The 18,138-nt window shown below is 40.7% G+C and overlaps 1 protein-coding gene, 2 long non-coding RNA genes and 1 pseudogene across 3 annotated transcripts; 3 read left to right on the top strand and 1 right to left on the bottom strand.

The window, feature by feature from the left end:
• Positions 1-385: 385 nt before the first annotated feature.
• Positions 386-2,080, top strand: LOC130710139 (uncharacterized). The gene is made up of 5 exons (XR_009010306.1): positions 386-689; positions 840-907; positions 1,442-1,477; positions 1,588-1,670; positions 1,957-2,080. It is a non-coding gene; the product is annotated as an uncharacterized LOC130710139 (long non-coding RNA).
• A 508-nt stretch (positions 2,081-2,588) lies between these two features.
• Positions 2,589-3,731, top strand: LOC130710138 (uncharacterized). The gene is made up of 3 exons (XR_009010305.1): positions 2,589-2,644; positions 2,786-2,865; positions 3,153-3,731. It is a non-coding gene; the product is annotated as an uncharacterized LOC130710138 (long non-coding RNA).
• A 4,945-nt stretch (positions 3,732-8,676) lies between these two features.
• Positions 8,677-9,108, bottom strand: LOC130712154 (uncharacterized mitochondrial protein AtMg00810-like). The gene has a single exon (XM_057561994.1). The coding sequence runs from the start codon at positions 9,106-9,108 to the stop codon at positions 8,677-8,679; it is 432 nt and encodes a 143-aa protein (XP_057417977.1).
• A 160-nt stretch (positions 9,109-9,268) lies between these two features.
• Positions 9,269-18,138, top strand: part of LOC130712155 (multiple C2 domain and transmembrane region protein 5-like) — a 35,269-nt pseudogene continuing 26,399 nt past the window's right edge.

Here is an 18,138-nt window from a genome sequence, read left to right on the forward strand (position 1 = left end):
AAAGAGGATAGTAGAAAGATAATAAGATGATGAAAAACTTGGTTTTTTTTTTTGTGTCCAAATCAAACGAACCAAGTCTCTATTTATAGAGAAAAAAAAATCATGAATTTTGGTAAAAAAAATTATATTTTTAAAATTTTTTTTGAATGAAATAATTGAGTTGGAAAAATTAGGATAAACGAAAATCGCCCGGACCAATCAAACGGAGCCACGTGTTGATCTGCAACCCTTCTCTCTCTCCACTGGGTCCCACACGCAGGTTTCAACTATGTTGAAAGTTTTCAACACCTCTCTCCTCCTTCCAACTTTCAACACCCACCTTCAACACCATTAAACTACCATTTCAACATTAAACTACCCACTTTCAACACCATTGTGGGTAGTCTTATCAGTTTCGTTCCACTATATCTCGACAGTGCTACCTCAGTCTTCTCTCAACCGCTACACCCCATCGTGCCGCCACCGTCCCTGGCGCGCCGCTGCCGCTCTTGTTTTTCATCGTCCAACACTTTGGCTCAAGGTTCTTGGCCGCAGAACTGAGGTCAGTGGTTCTCCATCCTCGATCTGTTAACGCTGAGGAAGGCCAGCGACTCCAATTTCTCCTCCACGCCTTCCAAACGCATCCTTGCGAGAAGGCCTCGCCTCTTCATCCTCCTCCCCTGCACATTGGCCCCTCACGGTGGTGGAAGGTTAGGTTTGTTTGTTTACTTTGTTTCTGATTTAAGCCTGTTAGAATTTATTTCGAAGGTTGTTATTGGAATTGGATTGATATCTGATTGAAATTGTTGGCTAAAGTAGTTTTGAGTTTGATCATTGTGTTTTTCTGTGTGATTGTGTAGATGGGTCGAATTTACCGATAAAATAGTTGCTAAGAGGGTTGCCAATATGTTAAATGGTGAACAGATAGGTATGTGTTTGCTCTTTGGTCTTGGTTTTTGAATGGAAATCAATCATCTTATCTCCTATTTGATTATCAATATATTAGCTGCATTGGTTCTTCTATAATCTTGTTTGAAAGTATAGTATGGTGTTTACTTGTGGTAGCTGGGTTATGCTCTAGTGGGGGCTGTACTTGTTCTTCCTTAATGTCTTTTAATGGAAATCACAATGTTGTTCTATTGTCAATTCTAGAGTTATTTTATTCCTTTAATTTTGTGAAAGAGTGATAGGTAACTGAATCCCCTCGGTTAGGTTAGTTAGAAGCAGGGAAGTAGTAGAACAAGAACCCTGATATTATTCACAATAGAAATGTACAAGATTGCTCTGATATTCGAGAGTCTCGGCCACTCTCCCTAAGTCCCAACCCAAATGATCCCTGAAGATGATTAATGCTCTCTAACTCACTCTTATTCATAGACTAACCCTCAACCCTCTAACTAGTTAACCTGGTGTTCTCTTATCTGGATGCTAATTACTGAATGTTTCTCCATTAATGTTTCAGAAGCTCTCGTGTAAGGGTCACCCTTCGGAGTGATAGGTTCGTTCATCTTTTCAATTGTTGTGATAGGGTTTCTGTAGTTCCTTTCACATTGAAGACACAATCTCAAGATTTCTATAATTAGGTGTGACGCGTTGGTGTTTTTGCAGTTTTGCTAAAAACTCCATCCATAGCTCATTGGTTCTGACTAATCATTCGGGCAAGTGATCCAAACTTTTTCCGTTCCCCTCTGGTAAATAGTATATACTTTGTCATATCACTTTTTAGTTCAAAAAGTTATAACAAACAACCCTTACATTAGAGGAATTTTACACTGTGATTCTTCCCTGCTTATTTTTTATGTTTATACTGCAAGTTTTTCTTATTCTGTTAGCCATATTCATGTCAATGATCCTATGTTGCAGAGAATTTGAACTTTGTATTTCTTTTTCTATTATATCTGAACTTGTCAATGTGTTTCGTTGTTAACTTTGAGTTCTCATCCCTCTTGATTTTGTGGATCAACATGGTCTTACTAGTGCACCCGGTCGTGCCACCACCGTCCCTGCCGCGCCGCTGCCACTCTTGTTTTGTGTCGCTTCGGGCAATAGTTCGTCACCCTGTTGTCAGAGTTTAATAGCGTTTCACCGTTCCTCTCCTCAGGCAAGTTTCTTCTTCCTCATATAGTAATTTTGAATGCACCTTTATAATCATTTAGTGAGGAACCATTAAAATACTATACAATTCTTCTTTTTCTTGGTCTTTTGAGGGCCGTAGATTCCTCACTCGTTAACTGGTTAAAATAAGTCAGAATTTAATTCTAGTTGGCTCTTGCATAAATTTCGTGTTTCAGATACTGGATAACTTAAATCACAAACTTAATAAGCCTTATTCTAGTCCGACTTTCAATTTATTGACTGTAACTCAATTGAGCTCCTAATAAACCATGTTTGAGTCATTACCTCTCACCCTTTAGGAAATTTTCTCTAGGAAACAATGACATGTTTTATAGGATTTTGGCCTTGTTTAATTTTGATCTTTCTTTAGTTTGGCTAATACTTATTCTGTAAAAAATTTGGCAATGACGAAGATAGTTAAGAAAAAAAATTTCGTTGATATTTGGCGCCTTTCTCAGATAAAAACTTTAGAACTAATATTTGTTATTGATGATAGATGCTTATCCATGCATTGGTGAGATGAGGTGAACGACTTTTTCAATAAGGCAAGGTAAGAAATAAGTTCTCTCTTTTGAGTATAACTCTCCATGTGTGTGTGTGTGTGTAGAGTTGTTCAATATGAAGGTAATTCATCTTAAGTTCAGGGAAGGTGTATTAATTTTCTCAATATTGTGATGAATTTGATAAGCAGATTAGGTCACTTCAGATTATGACAAGGAAAAATTACAAGAAAGATTAGCCAAGATTTCTGGGGGTGTTGCAGTGCTTAAGGTATGGATATTTAAGTTGACCTTGCTTGCTTATGGGTTAGTTACTTTTCTGTATTCCATATTTCTTTTGGGAAAAACTTAGATACAGTACCATATGTATGGTTGGTACTGTTCTCCAATAAAAATGTGACACCTAGGTTACTTTAATTGCACATTAGATCTAGTAACTCAACCGTGATTATTTCTGTTAACTCTGAGTTAGCTATTGTTTCGTTTCTCTTATCCTTTCCGTTTTGTTAACTATCGTTCTGTTTATCATCGACCATTGTTTTTTCACCATTCATGCAGAGGATAAAAAGTGCAGGAACAAATCCAATATTTGAGATTGGGTCGCTCAAGTTTGAGGGATCCCAAATCCACCGGTTAATAAGAGAGTGATCCCATTCAAGTCAATGTTGATTGACATGAAGTTGAAATTAAAGAGTACTGAATTCTAGATCCACTTTCGCAACAGGGGAAACCATGGTCACTTCACTTGGGCTTGCTGTGACATCAACCTTTTCAATTTTGTAAACAAGTAAATCTTGAAAATTCAAGTACTTGCTGCAGTCATTGATGGAAAGAAACCTGCAACAGTGTCTGGTACCTTGATCAATGCAACATAATTTGTATTCAAAGTTTTGAGAAGGTTCGAGAAAGGATTGAAGAGCAGGACCAGGGGGAGGGGGCTACAGCTTTTCCTTTAAGCGGTTTGAAAGGTGAATTTTTTTTCTCTGCTTAACGGCGTCAAAGTTATTTGAACGGGGACAACAGTTGTAGAAATTACAGCCATATGTCAAATTCTGATTGGGCAACAGCATGTACTACATGTAAGTTTTACCCTTTCTTTTTTTTGTACTTTACAATAAAATACACAATAGTTTGTAATTTCATGATTTAGAGATAGGTGAAGTTAAGGACGTGGTTGATATGCTTTAGAAATTGTTGATTTTATGGCTGAACTAGCATGGTAGGTGATGGTATATAAGAATAAAAGAAAAAGCCTTTCTATAGCGGTTCAGAAATAAACCGCTGTAATAGAGAAACGAATTACGGCGGTTTTAATTATAAAACCGCTATTAAAGATGTTCACTTACAGCGGTTATTATACAAAACCGCTGTAAATAAGGGATCTTTTACAGCGGTTTGAACCGCTGTAAAGTCTTTTACAGCGGCGAGATCTACAACGGTTCAAACCCACGCAAAACCGCTGTAAAAGGGCGAAATTAAGCGCTGTAAAAGCCCTTTTTTTGGTGTAGTGATAGCAGCTAGGGTTCAGATTCAAATGAAGAAAGGAAAGATTTGGGAGAGAAATCAACAATCAGAAGGTAGTAAGTTGTACTTCGTAGTGGGTAGAAAGGGGGAAAACACGTGAAAGCAACAGAGGGTTCGTCAGATGTGAGAAGAAACAGTGAACAAATGAAAAACGATGTCGCTTTGCACATTTTAGTGGGAAAAAAAATAAAAGCAAGGTCAGCAAAGCTGGACACGTGGCGCAACAGGATTGGTGGTCTTTTAGCTACAGGGAAAAGGAAGTTCACGAATAAGAAGTAGTAGATTCAAAAATTAAGGGTCTTACACAACCCAAATTGAAAAAAAACTCAATCACCCAAAACTTTTATTCATGAAACCCTAGATTTAAACACACTACCACCTCAAACTCTATTTTCTATCCCCTTTAGAGCATCTCCAATGGAGGTTGCGTAATCCAGTTGGAGCATTTAAGAATGTTGCTTATTTTGAAGCATCATTGGAGCAACACATGACATGATAGTTGTAGTTTTTTTTTTTGGACAGCAATTGCTTAAATTTTATAAGCAACGTTAAGCAATGATTGCTTATTCTATTTGTACTTGGTTTTTTACTAAATATTATATCTTCTCTTTCAGTCATAACCTTGAATAGTGTCATAACCTTAAAATAGTATAAATATATGAGATATAGTGGGACGCAATGAAAAGTAAAATAAGAAACTGTGGTTGAAGTGAAATCTACATAAGTTGCTTATGAATTACTTAAATCCTACATGACAATTTAGGCCCACTAGAATAGTATTTAAATAACCCAACTATCAACTCATGGTTGGAGATGCTCTTAAAAATGAAACCCACCCCACCATCCATAGCCACAACAACGGCCACCAAAATCTCAAAACTAGAGGGCAAGCTTTCTAGAGCTTCATCCATTCTGGAAGTGCAATCGTCGCAGTATGGCAGGCAGTACTGAAAAAACTAGCAACTTTGAGGTTGGTATAACATGCGTTTTCACCCCCGTTTCCTCTTCATTCCAGACAATGAAGATTGAGACTTTGTCTGGGATGATACCCTTCTTTAAATTTTTTGTGATCAAAAGAATTCTATGTTAAAGTGCGTTAAACCTCTATGGAAATTTCTAGACTTTTAGGTGTGGGTTATGGAGGAAAAGCAAAGGAAGAAGAAGAAAGAGGATGAGGAAGAGAGACAATTTAGGACCACTGATATGAAAAACTACACGTTGGGTTAGTGAAATGATGTGGTCACAAATTTAGTCTTGGGACTTAATTTGATTAAAAAAATTCTTGCTAATTGATTGTAAAGATTTGAAAGTCAGGGGCTAAATTTTTTCATCTTATAAATTCAATGACTTAAAACATATTTACTAAAAAAAGATATTTAAGAAAAAAATCATTATTTTTTTTGAAAAGGAAAAAAAATCATATATAAATGAAAACTATCATCTTATAAAAAAATATACCTAGAGAGAGAAAAGTGTGAAGGGTTTTACATGTTGGTTGTTCTGCCATGGCAGTTGTCCTCCGGCTGAGAAGAAGCCACTCTTTGTCAAACCGTTATCTGCTCCAGTACCCCCGTCTCTTATCCAGCGGCGATTCCAAACAAGCTTCCCTCAAGCTTCCCTCGATTCCAAATAACTGTGAGTTTATTGAGTTTGAGAGATAGATACAATGGTCGACTCTTATCGGAGATGATAAACTCCAGACAAGCTTTTCTCAATGACACAATCAATCGTCTTTCAGTGCTGTCCGCGCTGCCGTCGTACCCCACCGTGCTGCCCCCGCAGACGCTGACGACGATAAACTTGCGTTATAAGCTGATTAACTTAGAAAGTTTGGATAGATTGATCAAATTGAAGGATATGCTGGTGAAGGAAGATGAGTTGTCAGCGGATTTAACCGACTCCAAACTAACTTGTCTCCAAGAGATCATCATGAACTCCATGCCGCCGCGGAATAAACTAAATGATGAGAGGCGGAGTGAATTAAATGTGGAACTGTTGAGGTTGAGGATGAAGGAGGTGTAGTTGTACACCTTCGCCTTCCTGCCGCGGATGCTGATATTCTTGCGTGAGACGATCTTCAGACTAAATATAGTGGCGAGGATCCAGGAGATGATGCTGGTGAAGAAAGATGAGATGTTAGCGGAGTTGACAAACTCCACACTAACTTGTCTCGAAATCAAAGAGATATTCAATAACTTCTTCAACCACTGGAACTCTGTGCCGCCCAAGGATTGGAAATTAAATGAGATGTGGAATGAATTAAGGGAGAGACAAACGAGGATCATGAGGTTGAGGGAGATGGAGGTGGAGTCTAACAAGGACGACTCCACCTCGAAGAAAATCTTGTGTGGGAGGCGGAAGACAAAGATGCTGGTGGTGAAGAAGGATGATAAGTTGACCTTGTATAGACAAAGAACTTTTTTTGTAGAGATCTTGGGTGAGGAGCTGAAGACCTTAAACAATCACTTGAGGTTGAAGGAGATGCTGATGAAGGAGGATGAGTTGTCAGCTGAGTTGGCCAACTCCAGACTAACTTCTCTCCAAGAGATCCTCCACAATTTCTTTGAGATCCGTCCCCAGACCTCTGTGCTGCCCCTGCTTGTTGAAGGCCAGCGAAAGAAATGGAATGAATTAAATGAGAGGTGGAATGAATTAAATGAGGGACTAATGAGATTGACCGTGATGGAAGTGGAAGATGTTCAGTTGTTACAATCACGGTTGCGGCTGCGGTTGTTTCACAGCTAATGAATGAGATTATTATTTGAATTTTCCTATAGCTTGATGTGTTTCTCTGTTGCCTTGGTCCATTTAATGATAACTCTGGTACCTCTTTTACTGGTTTTTCCAATTCTTGTTGTCTAGCTTTTCGTTATAAATTTAAATGATGCTCAACAGTCTCCAAGCAAATGATGGGAAAGAATGAGTCATACTTTTCCTATCTGTGCTACAAGTTACATGTAATCAGTTTTAACTTTTAACTAATTTTCGTATTCTCAAATTAATTAAAACACACCAATAATTTTCATTTCAGACTTGCCTTGCCTTGCCTTGCTAAGTACATTAACTTGAGACAACAATTGTCATTCCATTCAGATGTCCATTGTAGACAGATCCAAACCCACCTTACTGAAAGTTTTAAACAGAAAATCCTTGTGCAGAAAAGTGACTGAAGTCATATATATATGGAACTTAATTGCTCATCTAATGCCATTGCAGGTTAACTATCTTATAATGTGCTACTTTCCATTTAATCTTATAAGCCCATCGTATAGCAAACTATGATCATAAAAAAATAAGTAGCATTGTTAGATCAATGATAATATGCTACTTTCCATTAAAAGTTGTTATCGACTCAAGCATTTTAATCCACAAATGCAAAAAATTTACATGTTTTTCCAGACTTTTTTTTTATAGGCATGTTTTTCCAGACTTCTATTATGTCATTTACAAATTTCTGTCTTGGTCCCAATGGTTGTTGGGTCAGCAAAAAGGAATGATCTATGATGGACTTCCAAAAGATCGCTGAGCTGCAAAGGTTGATTCTCTATGACTTTGAGAACGCTCCTGATGGCCTCTTCAATGGCTTTGTCCTCATAAACTCCAATTGCTTCCTCCAGGCTCCTAAATTAAAGCTGCAAAGGTGAGGTTTATCAATATTAAGTGACCCCCTACATACTACTTCATACTCAGAGGGCATGCCTGAATATCCAGATAAAAGATAACAGCCAAAAATATCTTCTTCTTCTCTTTAAGTCTTGGCTATCATCTTACACACAGCTTCCCAAGCTTAAATAAAAATCTTGCTCAGTCTCTAACATTCAAAGTTTCTAACACTCTCAGCAAAAAAACCCTAGCACAGTTTCTCTAAGTCTCATAACCGCCACTCCTCCTCTGCCGCCGCTCTTACTCCTCTTCCCACAGACACTACCAAATTGTTTCTTCTCTCTTTCTCTCTCTGATACACCACCAAATTGTTTCTTCTTCCATCTTCATTTCTATGAAACCGTAAGTGTTAGCTGATTTTAGGTTAAAACTAAGTTTTTTCAAGATTTATTTTCCCTACATTTATGGAGAAAAAGCTTCTAATGAAATTGAAAAGATAAAAGAGTTTTGTAATGATTTTTTTAAGGTGTATGAAAAGAAACTCAAGGGGAAGCAAACTATGAATTCATCTCCTTGCACAAACCCTGAAGTAGAGGAACAAAGTGCAAGTGGAATAATGTCTTGGAAGACTATATATAAAAGTCATCAAAGTGGACAAAAGGCGAGTGTTAGAGGAAAGCGGAAGTCAGAATTAGATATTTATTTAGATGAAGTGGTGTTGCCTTTGGAAGAACCTTTTGACATCTTGGGTGGGTGAAAACAAAATGGCTTAAAATAATTAATTGATTCAATCTCGAGAAGTAAATTGCAGGTCCAACAGGACTCAGAGACAACATTAGAAACACCCCGATATTCAGCTTCAACCTGAGGGTGGGTTGCCCCTTGGAGGGCCAAGATATGAGGTTGTCATCAAGGAAAACACAATAACCAGAAGTGGAGCGTCTGCCGTCTGGTGTCAGGACATCCCCCAGTTAGCATCAGTATAAGATACAAGTTTCTCAATGGAGGAGGGATACAAATGTAGACCATTAGTCAAAGTGTCACGAGCATAGCGTAGAACACGCTTGAGGGCAAGCATGTGCTCGGTATGGGGAGCATGCATTTGTAAGCAAACCTGCTGAACATAGGAAATGTCTGGACGAGTGAAGGTGAGGTACTGTAGGGCACTAGCAAGACTCCAATACAAGGTGGCATCCTCACAACGAGTCCCAGAGGATGAACTAAACTTCTGCTTGGTGTCAACCGGAGTAGCAGAAGGGTTGCACAAAGCCATGCCGGTTCGAGCAAGGATATCGCGAGCATAAGTGCTCTGACTTAGGAAGAGGCCACTGACATGGCAAGTGACAGCGATGCCAAGGAAGTAACTCAAAGGATCGAGATCATTCATAGCAAATTCTGATGTGAGAAGTACTTAATTTGAAGTACTTCCTTCACTCTTCCTTGCTCTCTTACATTTGAAGTACTTAATTTCCTTACAAAAGTTCAAATTATTGTAGGTTAATTGGTGTGTCTTCTCTCTCTATTGTGTTGTGCTCTAGGAGTGGAAAATGCAGAAACCACAACAACCTTTAGACTTTTCTCTCAAGGAAACCTTCCCCAAAATTGGGACAAGGGCTGGGGAAATCACAACGGACAAGCTTTCCTGCACATATGACCTTGTTGAGCACATGCAATACCTCTATGTTCATGTGGTCAAAGCCAAGAATTTATTTATGTATTGGTGATGTTTGTACTGTTGATCCCTATGTTGAAGTCAAGCTTGGAAACAACAAGGGCTCTACCAAGTGGTTTCAGAATGAGTTCAATCCTCAATGGAATCAAATTTTTGTTTTCTCAAAGATAGGATTCAAGCTTCACTTCTGGAGCTTGTTGTCCAAGATCATGTTGTTGTTGATTAGGATGACATGGTAGGGAAAGTAGTGTTTGATCTGAATGAAATCCCGAATTATAGCCCCTTGGCTCCACAATGGTACAGGATGAAAGATAAGAGAAGTCATAGAGTCAATGCAGAAATAATGCTGGCAATTTGGATGGGAACTCAAGCAGATGAAGCTTTTCCTCAAGCATATGCAACCATGGTTGGACTTGGTCCTAGAGCTGCTGCAGACATAAGATCAAAGGTCTTCCTCTCACCTTCACTTTGGTATATCAGGGTCAATGTGATTGAGGCTCAAGATTCGGTACCAAGGAACATAACCAGGTACCCAGAACTTTTTCTGAAGGTTGACCTAGGAAACGAGTCTTTGAAAACCAGAATATCTCAATGAAAAACCATGAGTCCTTTGTATCTGACAGAGCAGGAGTGGGATGGACCAGAAAAGGATGGTGTGTGATTCCTTTGCAGAATGTGCAAAAGAGGCTGGACGACAAGCCTATGAGCACAAGGTGGTTTAATCTTGAAAAGCATGAGGCTTTTGAAGGGGAAATTAATACTAGATTCTCAAGTTAGATACATTTAAGGGTTTGCTTTGAAGGTGGCTACAATGTGCTTGATGAATCAGCTCATTGCAGCAGTGATCATAGACTAGGTGCAAAACAACTGTGGAGTCCAAGGATTGGAATTCTTGAAGTGGGATAATCAGTGCACAAAGGCTAATACCAATGAAGAGAAGAAATGGTCAAGGAATTACAGATGCATATTGTGTAGCCAAATATGGGAACAAGTAGATCCACACAAGGACAATTTTGGATAGTCTTACTCCAAAGTGGAATGAGCAATACACATGGGATGTTAACGATCCATGTACTATTATCACAATAGGAATGCTCATTTACAAGGTGGATCAAGAGATTCAAGTATAGGGAAGGTGAGAAAAATTAGGCTATCTACACATGAAACTGGAAAGGTGTACACATACTGTTATCCTCTCTTAGTTCTACAATATTCAGGTTTGAAGAAATGGGAGAAGTGCAATTGGCTGTGAGGTTCACAAGCTAATCTGTGGTGAACATGCTTTTAATGTATTCACAACCATTGTTGCCAAAAATGCACTACATCTATCCTCTATCTGAAATTCAGAAACATGGGTTTAGGTATCAGCAGGGCCGTGTAGGGGGTGTAAGACAATAGTATGATTTGAATGGGTGGAATTCTCATTGATAGCAATAGGGTATAAATACAAAACTGAATATACAAAAGTCAAACTATTTCCTATTTTGCCTAGCTTAATTACAGCAATACAATCAATATAATTTCAGGAATAAATCATATTCTATCACACCCCCGCAGTCGAAGCGAGAGGTTTGCAGACGCTGAGACTGGTCCGAAAATCATCAAAAAGAACCCGGGGAAGGCCTTTGGTGAAGATATCAGCTATCTGATGGTGGGAAGGGACATGAAGAACTCGAGCCTGGCCGCGTGCGACCTTTTCCCGAACAAAGTGGATATCCATCTCAATATGTTTGGTACGCTGATGCTGCACAGGATTCCCAGAGAGATATATAGCACTAACATTATCGCAGTACACCAAAGTAGCCTGGGAAATAGGAAAGTGAAGTTCCAGCAGGAGATTGCGGAGCCAACAAGATTCTGAAACAACATTAGCAACACCTCTGTACTCAGCCTCTGCACTGGAACGAGAGAGAGTAGGCTGACGCTTGGACGACCAAGAGATGAGGTTGTCACCAAGAAAAACACAATAACCAGAAGTGGAGCGTCTGGTGTCAGGACATCCACCCCAATCAGCATCAGTATAAGAAATAAGCTTCTTAATATGGGTCGGATATAGGTGCAAACCAAAGTGCAAGGTTCCCTGAACATAGCGTAGAATGCGCTTTAGTGCCAACATGTGCTCAGTGCAAGGAGCATGCATGTGAAGACAAACCTGCTGAACAACATATGAAATGTCAGGGCGAGTGAAGGTGAGATACTGAAGAGCACCTGCAAGACTACGGTACATAGTGAGATCCTCATATGGAGTGCCGGAGGATGTACTGAGCTTCTGCTTGGTGTCAACCGGAGTAGCAGAAGGGTTGCACAAAGTCATACCGGCACGTGCAATAATATCTCTAGCATAGGTGCTCTAACTGAGGAATAAGCCACCTGCATGTCTAGTCACGGCAATCCCGAGAAAATAACTCAATGGACCGAGATCCTTCATAGCAAATTCAGAGGCAAGGAGTGCCATAATGGATTTGCGAAGGTCATGGGATGAGGTGGTGAGAATGATGTCATCAACATAAAGGAGGATGTATGCCATGTCAGAGCCACGCCGGTAGATGAAAAGGGAGTGATCTGAAGTACTATGTTGGAACCCAATGGTAGAAACATAGTCGGCAAAGCGCTGGTACCAGGCACGAGGCGCCTGCTTCAGACCATAAAGAGATTTCCTCAGTCGACAAACATGATCAGGATGATGTGGATCACGGAAACCCAATGGCTGGTGCATGTAGACAGTCTCGTGCAAATCACCATGGAGGAATGCATTCTGAACATCCAACTGAAGAATGGGCCAAGATTTGGAGAGAGCAATGGTGAGAACAGTGCGAATAGTCGCTGGCTTCACCACGGGGCTGAATGTCTCATCACAATCCACCCCTGCAATTTGAGACCTGCCATCACCTACAAGACGAGCTTTGTAACGCTCAAAACAGCCATTAGATTTCTTTTTATGCCTAAAAATCCAAATGCAGCGAATGACATTAGCATCACAGGGTCGGGGAACCAAATCCCACATATTATTCCTAATTAGAGCATTAAATTCAGACTGCATTGCGGATTTCCAATTAGGGTCGGACAAGGCAAGTTTAGGATTTTTGGGTAGAGGGGAGATGGTCGGATCATCAATGGAAACAGAAAGGTTGAAAAGCTTTCGGGGTTTGAAAATACCTTGCATGCTACGTGTGGCCATGGTCCGAGTAGGAGGAGCGGGTGGGACCAGTGGTGTAGGTGCCGGAGAGGTATCAGGATGATCCGAAGGGGGAGATATAGAGGGGGAGGTTGTAGAGGTCGAAGAACCCGTCAAAAGAGGATGCGGATGGGTTGGTGGTATGGCTTGGGGTTCAGGAGTGGGAGGTGTAGTGGTCCACTGATGAATAAGAGAGGGATGGGGATCATCAGTGAAGCAGTCATAGGTCAAGGTGGATGAGGGAGGCATGTGTTTGAAGGGAAACTGAGTTTCATCAAAAAGGACATGCCGAGAGATAATAACCTTTCTGTGCGACAAATCAAAACACTTATAACCTCTGTGATTAAGGGGATACCCTAATAAGACACACGGAGTCGAGCGCGGTTGCAGTTTGTTAATACTCGTGGATGGATGCAAGGGATAACAAAGACAACCGAAGATACGAAGGTGTGAGTAGGTAGGATCACGATGATACAGAAGTTGAGTGGGAGATTGATTTGACAACGCTTTTCGGGGAAGGATATTAAGGAGATAAGTGGCCATGTGAAGTGCATGATGCCAAAAGGAGGGAGGAACATATGAATGCGCGAGAAGAGTCGAATCATGTTGTTAATAGTGCGTATTTTGCGTTCTGCTTTGCCATTTTGAGAAGAGGTGTGAGGGCAAGAGAAACGGAAAATAAGACCATTAGCAGCACAATAGCGATGGAACAACGCATTATCATATTCACGCCCATTATCACATTGAAAACATTTAACTTTTTGCGAAAACTGTGTTTGAATTTGATTAGTGAGAGAGGTGAACATTTCAAAATCTTGAGATTTGTTACCTAAGGGAAACGTCCACAGAAAATCAGTGTAATCATCCATAAATATAACATAATAACGATGGCCAGAAGAACTTAAAACAGGTGATGTCCAAAGATCACTATGTAAAATATCAAAAGGCATCAAAGTAGCATTAGTGGATGAAACAAAAGGCAACTTAACATGTTTGCCAAAAACACACGAAGCACAAATAGGTTTAGAAGTCAAATGTTCACATGCAATGAACTTATTCCAATGAAGAGACTGTAAAGCAGAAGCACTAGGATGACCAAGACGATCGTGCCAGAAACCAGAAGCAAGACCAGCAAAATGAGTGGGATTGGTGACTGGATAGAGATCGCCGACACTATCACATCTCAGAAGAGGGATCCTCGTCTTGAAATCAGCGACCGAGAAGCCAAGAGGATCAAAGGAAACAGAAACGTTATTGTCAGTAGTGAGTTGTCGCACAGAAATCAAATTCTTAATAATATTAGGTGTGTGCAAGACATGGTTAAGGTGAAGAGATTTGTGGTGGTTTGAGGTGGGTATGGTTGTGTGACCGGAGCCCTGAATTGGAATACCCTGACCACTACCAACAATCAGTTTCTGATTTAAATGACTCAAATTAGAATAAGACGAGAGATTACCTTGTGATGCCGCTAAGTGAGACGATGCGCCAGTATCCATGTACCAAGTGCTGTCGGGAGGAGTGAGAGTCATGGTGTGCATGGCAGCCGCAATGTCAGTGGGTGCTGGGGAAGCACTAGCAGTGTATGCCTGAGGACGAGCACCGAGGATGCCTGGCTGGCGCGGAGGACCGGTGGGGCGAGTCCACTGAGAGGTGGAATAAGGACATGGCGGCATAGCCTAAGGAGGAGGAGCCCAACTCCATGGAGTCCAAGATGGAAACTGAGGTGGCTGCCATGGTGGGTTGGGAGCTGCAGCAGAGGAGCCGGATGAGCCATTGGACCTGGATCCCCCGCGCTGATCACGTCCACTAGAGCGACCCTGATTGTCGCGATTGCGACCAGATCCAGAACGATTGTTCGAGCGACCAGTCCCAGAACGGTTGGAGCGCTACTGAGAGGAGTCATCAGAGTCCCTCGGGGACGAAGTATGCATAGCAGTGTGAGTGGTAGTGCTCTGCATTTTCGCCAGACCAACCTCCTTAAGAGTGAGCATGGAGCGAGCATGAGAGAATGTGGGCAAGGGGTTGCTTTGACGAATCAGTGTAGCAACATCGCGAAAGGGCTCAGTCAAACTAGAAACCAACTGGAGAACCAAACGATGATTGGTGACAGGAGCACCAACATTCCTCAGCTGATCAGATAGGTGTTTGAGGCGCTGACAGTAGGCAGAAACATTGGGAAAATCATCCATGCGAGTAGAGGAGAAATCCTGCTCGAGAGCAACAGCACGGGAGTTCTGGTTATCTTCAAAAATAGCAGTCAAACGATTCCATGTTTCCATAGCAGTGGAGCCCTTCTCCATGATTGTAGCAAGCAGATCAAAGGAAATGGTGGAGTAGATCCACTGAAGGACAGTAGAGTCAAGAGTTTGCCATTGTTCATGAGCCGGATCAGTCATAGCAGGACGATCCTTCCCAGGTTGGGGAATGATGTGGTGAATAACACGGGTGGCCCTAGCATGGGTCGCAAACAATTCAGCCCACATAACATAATGATCCTTTTCTAACTCCAGGATAAAAGGGATGCTATTTTTTATATTGTTGACAGCAAGAGCAGGGTGGAACTCCGGTTTGCTTGAGGAAGGAGTTGGGGCAGCAACCACGGAAGCCGTGGGTGTCGCATGATCCGATCCGGTGGAAAACATGGCTGCAAAACTCGAAAAAAACAATTAAACGAGAGTGAAAGCTGAGTGAACCGGAAGGAAATAACCGGTCTTGGTGAACCAAGGGCCTTTGTTGGACCGTGAATATGTAACCCGCTTGACTGGGCTGTCACGGGTTTGAAAAAAAAATTGCAGGAAGGAAGACCCGAATGAGAGGAAGCGTGTCTGGCTTGCTGGAGCGGCTCCTGGCGATGTGAACGGCGGCCAGAGGAGGAGGCGACGACGCTGGGGTGTGGTGGAGGCAGAGACGCACTTGTGTGAGGAGGAGAAGAGGAGTGTTGCGTCTCTTACGGTTGCTGGGCACGGAGGAGCAGCGGCGGGTCCAAACAGTGGCGAGCACAGACGGTGGTGCAAGGTTGCTGTGGTGGCAGTGACACACGGTGGTGGAGGAGCACGAGCGTGGGAGATGGACAGCAACATAGAGGCAGCGCAAGGAACGGCGCGGCGCGGCATGACGAGGAGCGGTGCGGCGTGAGAAGGAAAGGAAGCACAGATGTGCTTGGCCGGCAGCGGTGTGACCCAAGGGAGGAAGAAGGAGGCCGGCAGGGAAAAACAGAAGCGGAAGCAGTAGGGATCAGTTAGGTCGTGATACCATGTAAGACAATAGTATGATTTGAATGGGTGGAATTCTCATTGATAGCAATAGGGTATAAATACAAAACTGAATATACAAAAGTCAAACTATTTCCTATTTTGCCTAGCTTAATTACAGCAATACAATCAATATAATTTCAGGAATAAATCATATTCTATCAGGGGGCAAGGCAAAGTAGGCAATTGCCTAAGGCCCCTAGAATATATAAGGCCCCCAAAAATATTTAGGGCCCGTTTGGTGCACCGTATTAGGCCTGATTGTATAAGCTAATACAATACGTTATGTGCTTATCAAGTGTTTGGTGCTTACATCGTATTGGATTATTTTATCCATCAATCCTTCTAATACATCAAAATGATGGATAATTTAATCCATCATCTAAAGGGAGGATAAGGCCTGATAAGTTTTGATGTATTAGCTACTTAAAAATATTCCAACCCTACCCTAGCCCCATTCATCTCGTAATCGCTCATCATGTTCTCCATCAACGTTCCTCTTCTGGCTTCTGCCACGTTCCTCTTCTAGCTTCCTCTCTTTGACGACTTGATTCATCTTCTTCCTCGTCTTTCTCCTCCATTATCAAGTAAGTTATTTTTCTCCATGGATATTTTACAATTTCTCACCTTATAATCTCTTCTGTTTTCTTTCATCCTTTACATTATCCTTGTTATGAAAATTGTTAATTTTCTTATATTGAAAATTGTTTGAGTAGTTTCTTTGTGTGGGATTTTGTTGGGTAAAATTCATATGTTGTGATGCCTCTGTGCATCGAGGGGGCAGTGGGGTGCTTATGTCCAATTCATATGTGGTTGATATTGTCTTCATAGAGGGGAATCTCTGTGGGTGTATGGTGATTAGAATTGTCTGGCTTAAATCAGTTTATGTCATTTGTGCTGTGTTTATGCAGGTGGGATTTGTGTGTTTATGCAGTTTATTTTGTCAATTTAGTATGAGGATAATTCATTGAAATTTGCGTATGTTATATGACTTATATCTATAGTACTTTTGGCCTAAAACTTGACAATATCAATTCATTGAAATTTGACTAAAAGATGTTAACTACTTTACTCAAAGTCAGATTAAAATGAAAAGAGAAAGTGTTCACTGTACAAATCTACCTCAAATAATCTAAGTTAGTTGGTTTTACTGGTTGTTGAGTTTACTAGTTTTTGTTTGGGTTGTCAATTGGTGTGAGATGGGTGGTTCGTGCGTGCTGGGGGAGGGGGTGATATGTTTTATTGGAGGCTTTTGTTTCTATATATTGATTAAAGTATGACCCTATTGAATAACTTGTATAGAATCAAAATTGTTTCAGTATATAGCTTTTTAGATAATTTTTTAAATTTTTTAAATTTTAGGTGAAATGGATCCTAGTAAAGGTTCTGGTCCAAATCAGTGGTTAAATGACCCTAATGAGTGGCTTAATAGTATAAGTGAGCTTCTCAATGCCTTGTCAACTTGTTTGATAATGGAACAAGCTTTTTTGGAGAAGACGATTGTATGTATTCTATCATACCTACAATTATGTCAGGTGGCTAAAAGGCAATATGAGAGGCTCCAAGAGAGACATACAATACCAAGGGTAAGAGAAGAATCAAGAGTGTCATTCATGAGTAGGCTAATAAATGATGATGTTACTTGTGTGGAACAGCTACGGATGGATACCAACACATTTCGTGTGTTGTGTTCTCTTCTACAAGTTCAGGGTAGGCTAAAGGAAGATGGGTTAGTGCCAATAGAAGAACAAGTTGCGATGTTTCTACACATATTGGCTCACCATGCTAAAAATCGTGTCATAAAATTTAAATTCCAAAGATCTTGGGAGGGTTCAGCTTCAGATGCTAGGGTGTTGCGTGATGCAGTTAATAGGAGAAATGGTCTTAAGGTTCCTACAGGTACTAATATAATAACTACTAATATAATAACTGCATTCAAATTCAATATTTTAATAAAAGAAAATTAAATATTTAATTTATTTGTTATTGAAATAGGAAACTACTACTTGGTAGATGGTGGGTATACAAATGGAGAAGAGTTTCTTGCCCCTTATAGAGGAAGTCGATACCATCTTAGTGAGTGGAGACATCAACGCGTTCCAACAAATCCTAGAGAACTGTTCAACAAGCGACATGCTCAAGCTAGAAATGTGATAGAAAGAACATTTGGATTGCTGAAGATGCGTTGGGCAATTCTCAGAAGTCCTACCTACTATCCTGTTAAAACTCATAACCGAATAATTATTGCATGTTGCTTATTGCATAATTTTATTAGGAGAGAAATGTCTGTAGATCCATTAGAAACAGAGTTGGAGAACA

Source organism: Lotus japonicus, chromosome 4 (genome assembly GCF_012489685.1).
Source record: "Lotus japonicus ecotype B-129 chromosome 4, LjGifu_v1.2".
Classification (NCBI taxonomy): Eukaryota; Viridiplantae; Streptophyta; class Magnoliopsida; order Fabales; family Fabaceae; genus Lotus; species Lotus japonicus.

Coding starts and splice junctions, on each gene's coding strand:
- LOC130712154 (XM_057561994.1), bottom strand. CDS start 9,108: ATGAATGATCTCGATCCTTTGAGTTACTTCCTTGGCATCGCTGTCACT.